Source organism: Miniopterus natalensis, chromosome 2, assembly GCF_054644295.1.
Source record: "Miniopterus natalensis isolate mMinNat1 chromosome 2, mMinNat1.hap1, whole genome shotgun sequence".
Classification (NCBI taxonomy): Eukaryota; Metazoa; Chordata; class Mammalia; order Chiroptera; family Miniopteridae; genus Miniopterus; species Miniopterus natalensis.
The window spans coordinates 147,189,618-147,198,331 of NC_142082.1; the positions used below are offsets into that span (position 1 = coordinate 147,189,618).

Below are 8,714 nucleotides of genomic sequence, written 5' to 3' on the forward strand. Positions count from 1 at the left end.
TGTCCTAACACCATTTGTTGAAAATACAATATTTTCTCCCCTTAAATGCCTTTCCCCTTTTTTCAAAAGTCAATTGACATATTTATGTGGATCTATTTCTGGACTCTCTATTATCTTACCTTGATCCATATGTCTTTCTTCTCACCAACACAGCACTGTCTTGGTTATGATACTTTTATAATGAGCATCAAAATAAGGTAGTGTGGGTCCTTTAATTTTATTCCTTTTAAAAAAATTTGTGTAACTATTTTAATTTTTTGTCTTTCCTTATAAATTTTTAAAATCAATTATTTACATTAGATCTATAGGTCTAGATTACATTTATAACAAAATATGTATAACACACTTAAAATTGTATTTTTTTATTAAATTTTTTTTTTAATGTTGACATTATTGCAAGAGTCCCCATCCCCCACCCTTTGCCCACCTACACCCTCACCCACCAATCCCTTCCTTGGCTTTTACCAAATTATTATCTGTGTTCATGGGATATGTGTATATGTTCTTTAGCTATTTCCTTCACCTTCTTTATTCAGTCACCCCCACCCTTCTCCCTTTGGGCACTGGCCAGCCTATTCCATGTATTCATGCTTCTGTTTCCATTTTGTTCATCAGTTTATTTTGTTCATTAGATTCCACATATTAGTGAGATCATATGGTATTTGTCCTTGTCTGACTGGCTTATTTTACTTAGCATAATGCTCTCCAGGTCCATCCATGCTGTCTCAAAGTTAGCACTTCCTTCTTTTTTACAGCAGCATAGTATTCCACTGTGTAAATGTACCACAGCTTTTTTATCTACTCTTTGAAACAGCACTTTGGCTGTTTCAGATCTTAGCTATCGTAAGCAATGCTGCTATGAACGTAGGGATGCATATATTCTTTCTGATTAGTGTTTTGGGATTCTTAGGATGTATTCCCAGAAGTGGGATTGCTGGGTCAAAATATAATGATGAAATGAGCACACATGAAGCAACAAGTAAGTCAAAGAAGTGAAACATTAAAACTTGCATCTACCTGTATGTTTCTCCTCTATCTTATATCCATAACTACTTTTTCCTTTGATGCAGCCAATTACACAAAGGCAAATGCTTCATATTCTTAAATTTCTGGTTCTCTTGAATTGATTATTTGAATTTTACTTCTTTCAAAGATTTTTTCAATCACAGTTGCTGTACAATATTATATTAGTTTAAGGTATACAACATAGTGATTAGCTGTTTATATAACTTACAATGTGATCACCAGTAAGTCTAGTTCTCATCTGACATCATACCTAGTATTTACAATATTACTGACTATATTCCCTATGCTGTACTTTATATCTCTGTGACTGTTTTTATAACTGGCAACCATCAGTTTGTTCTATGAGTTTATTTTGTTTGCTAGATTCCACACAAATCACATGGCATTTATCTTTCTCTGTCTGACTACTCTGCTTGTTCCTCTAAGTCCATCCACATTGTCACAAATGACAAGATTTCTTTCTTTTTTATGGCTGAGGAATATTTCATTGTATGGATATACCAATTCTTTATCCATTCCCCTATCAAGTAACTTAGGTTACTTCCATTCTTGACTATTGTAAATAATGCTGCAGTGAACATAAGGGTGCATATATCTTTTTGAATTAGTGTTTTGGATTTCTAGTGAAATTCCTAGGTCATATGGTAGTTCTATTTTTTAACCTTTTGAGGAAACTCCATACTGTTTTCCATAGTAGCTGCATTAGTTTACAATCCCACCAACAGTGCACAAGGGGTCCCTTTTCTACACATCCTCACCAACACTTGTTTACTGATTTATTGATGATAGCCATTCTGACAGGTGTGAGGTGATATCTCATTGTGGTTTTAATTTGTATTTGCCTGATGATTAGTGACATTGAGCATCTATTTATATTTCTGTTGGCCATCTGTATGTCTTCTTTGGAGAAATGTTTATTCAGTTCCTCTGCCCATTTTAAAATTGGATTGTTTGTGTTTTTTTGGTATTAAGTTGTACAAGTTTCTTATTTATTTTGGATAATAAACCCTTATCAGATGTATCTTCTCCCATTCAGTAGGTTGTCTTTTTGTTCTGTTAGTTTCCTTCACTGTGAAAAACTTTTTAGTTTGATGTAGTCTTATCTGTTTATTTTTACCTTTTGTTTTCCTTGCCTGAGGAGACATTTCCTAAAACATATTGCTAAGAACAATGTCAAAGTATTTACTGCCTATGTTTTCTTCTATGTGTTTTATGATTTCAGGTCTTAAATTTAATTCTTTTATTCTTTTTTAATTTATTCTTGTATATCATGTAAGAAAATGGTCCAGTTTCATTCTTTTGCATGTATCTGTCCAGTTTTCCCAATACCATTTATTAAAGAGACTGTCTTTATCTCATGTATATTTTTGCCCCCTTTGTCATAGATTGACCACTTAAGTGAGGCTTTATTTCTGGGCTCTCTATTCTGTTCCATTGATCTATGTGTCTGTTTTTATGCCAGCACCATGCTGTTTTGATGACTATGTCCTTGGAGTATAGTTTGGTATCGAGCAGCACCGTATCTCCAACTTTGTTCTTCTTTCTCAAGATTGCTGTGGCTATTCAGGGTCTTCTGTGGTTCCATATGAATTTTAGGTTCATTTGTTCTAGTTCTGTGAAGAAATGTCATTGGTATTTTGGTAGGAGTTGCATTGAATCTGTAGATTGCTTTGGGTAGTATGAACATTTTAACAATGTTAAGAATTTTACTTCTTATAGTGCCCTCTTCTAAAAAAGATGTCAAGAGTAGAAGGGGAGGTAAACTTTATACTACTTTTAAAAAACATTTTTTTAAGCAGCTCCTATGTTGAGCTAATTTTTCAAGCTAAAGATTATATTTAAGGAGGTTCACATTTTAATCTTAAATGAAGTATTTGGAATGGAAGTAATTACTTAAAACATTTATTCAATCATTTATTACTTCTGAAGTCCCACAGGAATGTACCAGTATCCTTCTCATGGCATCTTTAATTCTCTACATCACGTCACATTTATTTACACACATATGCTATTTTACTTATCAGGTTTATTTTTTTTTTCCAGTTTTACTGAAATTTAATTGTCATATGACATTTTGTTAACTTAAGGTCTACAGCATAATGATTTGATTATGTACATGTTGTAAAATAATTACCACAATAAGTTTAATTAACATCCGTCACCTCACATAGATATAATTAACATCCATCACTTCTCATAGATATGAAATTTTTTCCTTGTGATGAGAATTTTTAAGATCTCTTCTCTTAGCAACTTTCAAATATACAATACAGTATTGTTAACTACAGTCATCATACTGAACATTACATCACCGGAATTTCTTTATTTTATAACTGGAAGTTTGTATCTTTCGACCACCCTTGCCCATTTCCTCCACCCCTACCCCTGCCTCTGGCAGCCACCAACCTGTTTTTCACTCATCAGATTTGTAGTGAGATCTGTCTCTGTCCTTCTACAGTACTTGACACCATGTCAGTCACTCAATTTTGAATGAGAGAAATGTATTTTTACCTCTAGCAATAACATCTTAAATTTTAGATGCATTGCTTTACCATTTCTTTGAGATTGTATTATATTGCTTTTTAACAAGGACATAAGTAAATTTCATGAAAATTAGTTCAGAGAAATGGAAAAGCAGCTATGTCTAGACCTAACTGATAGTGCTAATGACGACCTAAGTCTCTCAGTAATCAGTTTTTTCCTTTCACTTCCAATGTATATACATTTGAATGCTTCCACACAACCTTGAGCAGGAAGGTAAAGAATAAATAGAAGAATAGAATATTTGGTTTTGAAAACACCACATGACCCAGCCAGGACACTCAATAAGTGGCTGGTGATAGGAAACCTACATCACACAAGGTACTTCCATTCTTAAGAAATGTTATTTGGTGAGAAGCCTGTGTATTAGTTAACATCAGATGGAGGTGTATAGTGCAAAACCTGTATCCGATTGACTAAGTATAAAATAATAGAATGTATCCTTAGAATTAGTTCTCATTCAAGTATTTACCAATGTAAAATATTAATATGTCTAGTGTTATTGTCAGTCATTATGGAGTGTGAAGGGTTTAGATGTGTATGGATTTACTTTTTTAATGCTGCACTTAACTTATCCACTCAAAGACACTGACTGAGTAGCAACCTCGTCCCTCTTCTGGGCTCTGAGAATGCAACAATGAAGCAAACATACAGGTCATATTCTAAATTTCATAACCAAATGAGACATGTAATAAGAAATTTTCTTTGGAATTTATCTAAAACAAATTATTTCTATTATGGGGGAAATCCTCCATATGTTATCATTGTGTTAAAATGTATTTGAATCTCTATTAATTTAGATTTCTGAGCAATGTTATATATTTCTTATTTAAAACCAAAATAAACTAAATTGATCTAAATTATTACTATTGCTAAAACAATTACATATTGTAAATATATTTAAATACACTTAGCCTTTGCTTTCATGACAAGGTAATATTTTCATTCACATAATATAACCCCCAGCGTTTTATTAGTCTTACTTAAGATTCATGAGTCTTATCCATGGGATATTGTGATGTGATCTAAGAATGCCTTAATATCTCTGAATCTGTATGTTTATTGAATCTGTATATATATAGTGAACATTGGCAGTAGATGTAATTAGCATTAAGTACTTCTACTTTTCAATGTATAATTCTGTATTGCAAGATCATGTAAATGTGACACAAATTTTACCTGTTTTAGTCATGTATTTTCTCAGTTAAGATATTTAAAGTTTAAGTTTTAATGGGCATAGTCTGAAATAGTTTGACTTCAATGATTCTGTCTTGAAAAGAATTAGATCATAAAGCCACTAGGGGGCTCACATGCCATGTGTGTAAATCATGAGGTATCACGTCCACATATACTTTGGGTACTTAAAAAGGACCTAATAGCTGGGACACTAATACAACATTCAGTTGTTTTCTGTGGTGGGTTAGGAAGTAATATTTTTAACACCAAAGGCACAGTAATAGAAGATTCTAGAAAATTCATCAAACAGGTGTGGCTTATCAGGGAAGTCAGCAACTGGAGGTCAGAAACTGAAACTGAATAAATGGTCAAGCCTGGTATCAGTCCCTATGAACATCTCCGTCAGGACTCTCCTGTGCTACAGGAACACTGGCTCTAGCTGTTAAGTCTTAGAGTTGGATGGAATTACTTTCACACAAACAACATTATGTGGTATCAATCCATGTGTCTCTTGTATGAGAAGACTTATTTGTAATCAATTTTTAAAAATTTACCTTAGAGCCATTTTCTTTAGAGCAAGGTTGTATCAATATCCTTTCATTTTATAAAGGAAGACCCTTCAAAGGCAATTTGAGTCCTTTCTTATATAATTCACATTCAGGTGTTTCCTGCCAAGAACATTCTTAAATATTTGATAAATTCCACCTATTTTGGTTTTGCTTTGCTTCCATCCAGGGGCAGTTCAGCATTAACCTGGCAGGAACTGGGATGCAGATTTCCAGCACCGCCAGGTGGCTGGCTCAGGGCAGCTACGCCTCCGTCGTCATACACAGATCGCAGGTAAGTCCTGCTGGACCAGGGCGCCTGTTTGAGGTGCTTCTGTGCTGTGAACTTACATTAAAGGTCTTCTACCTAAATTTAAAGTTATGAAGTTAGTGACTAATGAGTTATTGCATAAATGGAACATAACATTGATTTATGAAATTGGGTTCATTTTTATTAATGTGCATGTGTTGGTTTTATACACATACAAATTCTTGCACGGGCTACAGAGATGTGAACATGAAATATCAAACGCCGGGGCACATAGATTGTATCTAGCACAAGTTTAGGGCTAACGACTTGAAATGCAGGTACTTCAGAAAGAGGTAGTGCTTTTAACTATAATTTTTAAGGTCTGTAGGTTTTAATATTTCAAAGGGAGAGGTAAATTTTTGGTTTATTTATCTCACTGCTTTGATTTACTGATGGGATGGTGCTAAGGCCATTGGTCATTTAAAAAATACCCTTTATAATACTCTCTTTAAGAATAAGGACTATTTTTATGGTTTTATACATATTTTCCTCTATCTAGAAAACAATGTTATTTGCTTTCACCTCTGACACATACAAGGTGGGGCAAAAGTAGGTTTATAGTTGTTTATATGGAAAATAATACAATTAATAAATAATAATACCAGAATAAACTCTGTGTTTTTTGAACTGTAAATCTACTTTTGCTCCACCCTGTACATTCTCTAAAATAGAATCCATTTAATTTTTCTGCAGGTATGATGTGCTAGCACATACACTTTAAGAGGTGGCTTCTATATTTAGAGTTACCATGTCTTAGCATGACTCTATCTGTAGTAAATCAGGATCTACATTATACCCGTTATGGTATTGTACATAAATCAACACCATCAGTAGTCTTATGATTGCTTTCTTTTGATAAAAATGACTTCTATTATGCTCCTATTTATAATGAATATTAGTAAATAAAATTCAATTTCCTGATACTATAGAGTTTAGACATAATCCTTCTGAAGACTATGAAATTGTTTTAATTAGTAATTAAAGAATTAAATTTTTGTTCTGTATATGGGTAAGCAGTAGGCTTTTAAAACAAATGGGTCTTTATTTGACATATTTAGGTCTAATCCATTTTGGTAGAAGTATATTCTGAGCAGGTATAAATATAGAGCGCTCAATGAAATATTCTGACCTTATTTATCCAGTTTTTGGATATCCTTTGGTTGGTTAAATGTGAAGACTGAACTCTGCTGAGGTCAGCAGTAGATATGAATATCTCATACAAGTATTCCTTTTGCTTCTATTTAAGTTTTACTCTAAAGATTAATAAATTATTTTCTTTAATTGACAGAATTTCCACCTTAATCAAAATGTTGCATGTGAAGGTCTTTCCTGAAATCTGATGTCTGGTGTGAAACTGAAACCCAAATATACTTATGTGGAGGCAAACATATTTTCATTTGCCAGTAAATTTAATAAAGGTTAGGTTTTTACTTAATCTGGGATAGGAATGTATGTAAATTGGAATTTTTACTGCCATTCCCTTCTTTTCTGTTCACTCAGATTCTTGAGAGTAAAAACAAAACAAACAAAACAAAACAAACAAAGCCACACAAACTTCTAAAAGAAAAGTCAACTTCAAAAGCCCCTGATCTCAAAACATCCATCCCAAAGTAGTCCAGTAACCCTCCCTTTCAGTTGAAAGAAAAACTGCAAAACAACTACAAAATAACCTTACCTTTCCAAAAACAGGAGTTCAAACTGTTTTTGCCTCATCATATCAAAATTTTTTCAGCCTTTTGACTTTTGGACCTAAAGATGGAAGGCAGTCTAGGCAGAAAATCTGTCTTGTCCTGACCATGCCTCTCACCCACCGCTGACCATCATTCAGTCCATTGTTTTAGCCCCTTCTATCCTTTTCTCCAGTCTGTGTTTCTAAAGCTCCAGTGAGACGTTTGAGGTTAATGGGGTAGAATATGACTTGTATACAGTTAAAGTCAAGTTTGTGTGATATCTTTTATTTAGTCTATGAAAATCTCAAACTCACTAAAGCAAATAGATACCTGGATGAAAAATATGTGGGTTGCAATGAATCGTCTAAATTATATTTTGGTTTATAATCATCAAGAAGCTGATATGAATCTCAGGTAGATTAGCTCATTGCCATAACCACCAGTTTCCACCAATCCTGAAATGGTATGAACTTTGACCTCGAATGTAATTGTGATAGGAAACCTTGGCTAATGATTTCAGCCAAATGATTAAAACATTTGCTTTTTCTGTCATGTGCATGCACCAGCTTGTATCAGATCCACCTATCTTTCTGCCTCTTCCTATTTTCAGGATGGAACCAAAGTCTACGGCAGATGTGGAGGGTTTTGTGGAAAGTGTGTTCCTCACCTGACTACTGGTCTCCCAGTTCAAGTAATATGAACATTCAGAAGTGAGAAGTATTGTCCCAGCGAGGAGATATTCTTCGGAACCTGCAAATAACTGGTGCTCATTTCTTTTGTCTTCCCTTCCTGAGGTTTCCATGTCCAAAAGGTCTGTGCCTTTTTTTAGGGTGCTCATCAGGGAGTCAAATCCCCGCTTAACTTTTTCAAGGCCTTCAAAATAAACATAACAGATATATGACTCTATTCAGGATCTGTTTTTGAAAGGACATAGCTATGGTACAGTATACAGGGATGTTTGAATGAATTATACCGAGATAATGTTGCAGTTAACAGCTTGACCCGGACCACAGTCATACCTATAAACACACATGCAAATCTCTACTCAGTATCCTACCCTACAATGAAATGTTTATTCTACTTGTTAAAGAAGAGCAAGTGAAAATTAGGAGAATGAACTTATTTAAAGCTACCATAAACATTATTTCATGTCGGGTGAATAGTTACTTTGAAAAGTACATAGCCATTATACTTACTGATACAGCATAGATACCTTGTTTTATAATTTCTTTAATTTTTAATTGTGGATTATGGTGCTTCAAACTTTAAAAATCCTAAAATCGTGGTATACTTTTGTATTAAAAATGTGTTCTTGGGTTAAATACTAAATAAGAACTTTTGTGGGTATAATACAAAAGAAGATATAATATAGTAGAATTTGACTTAAAACACCTACCTCTAATTTAATTGTGCTTATAAGAGCAATACATTGTTTTTATAATGTGT

The 8,714-nt window shown here is 33.6% G+C and overlaps 1 protein-coding gene across 1 annotated transcript in view; it reads left to right on the forward strand.

Annotated features, from left to right (window-relative positions):
- Positions 1-7,968, forward strand: part of ADAMTS20 (ADAM metallopeptidase with thrombospondin type 1 motif 20) — a 158,611-nt gene extending 150,643 nt beyond the window's left edge. The window contains exons 38-39 of the mRNA XM_016201022.2: positions 5,479-5,583; positions 7,879-7,968. Coding sequence (XP_016056508.2) covers positions 5,479-5,583; positions 7,879-7,968 — 195 coding nt within the window. The remainder of the gene's footprint in view (positions 1-5,478; positions 5,584-7,878) is intronic.
- The last annotated feature ends 746 nt before the right edge of the window (positions 7,969-8,714 follow it).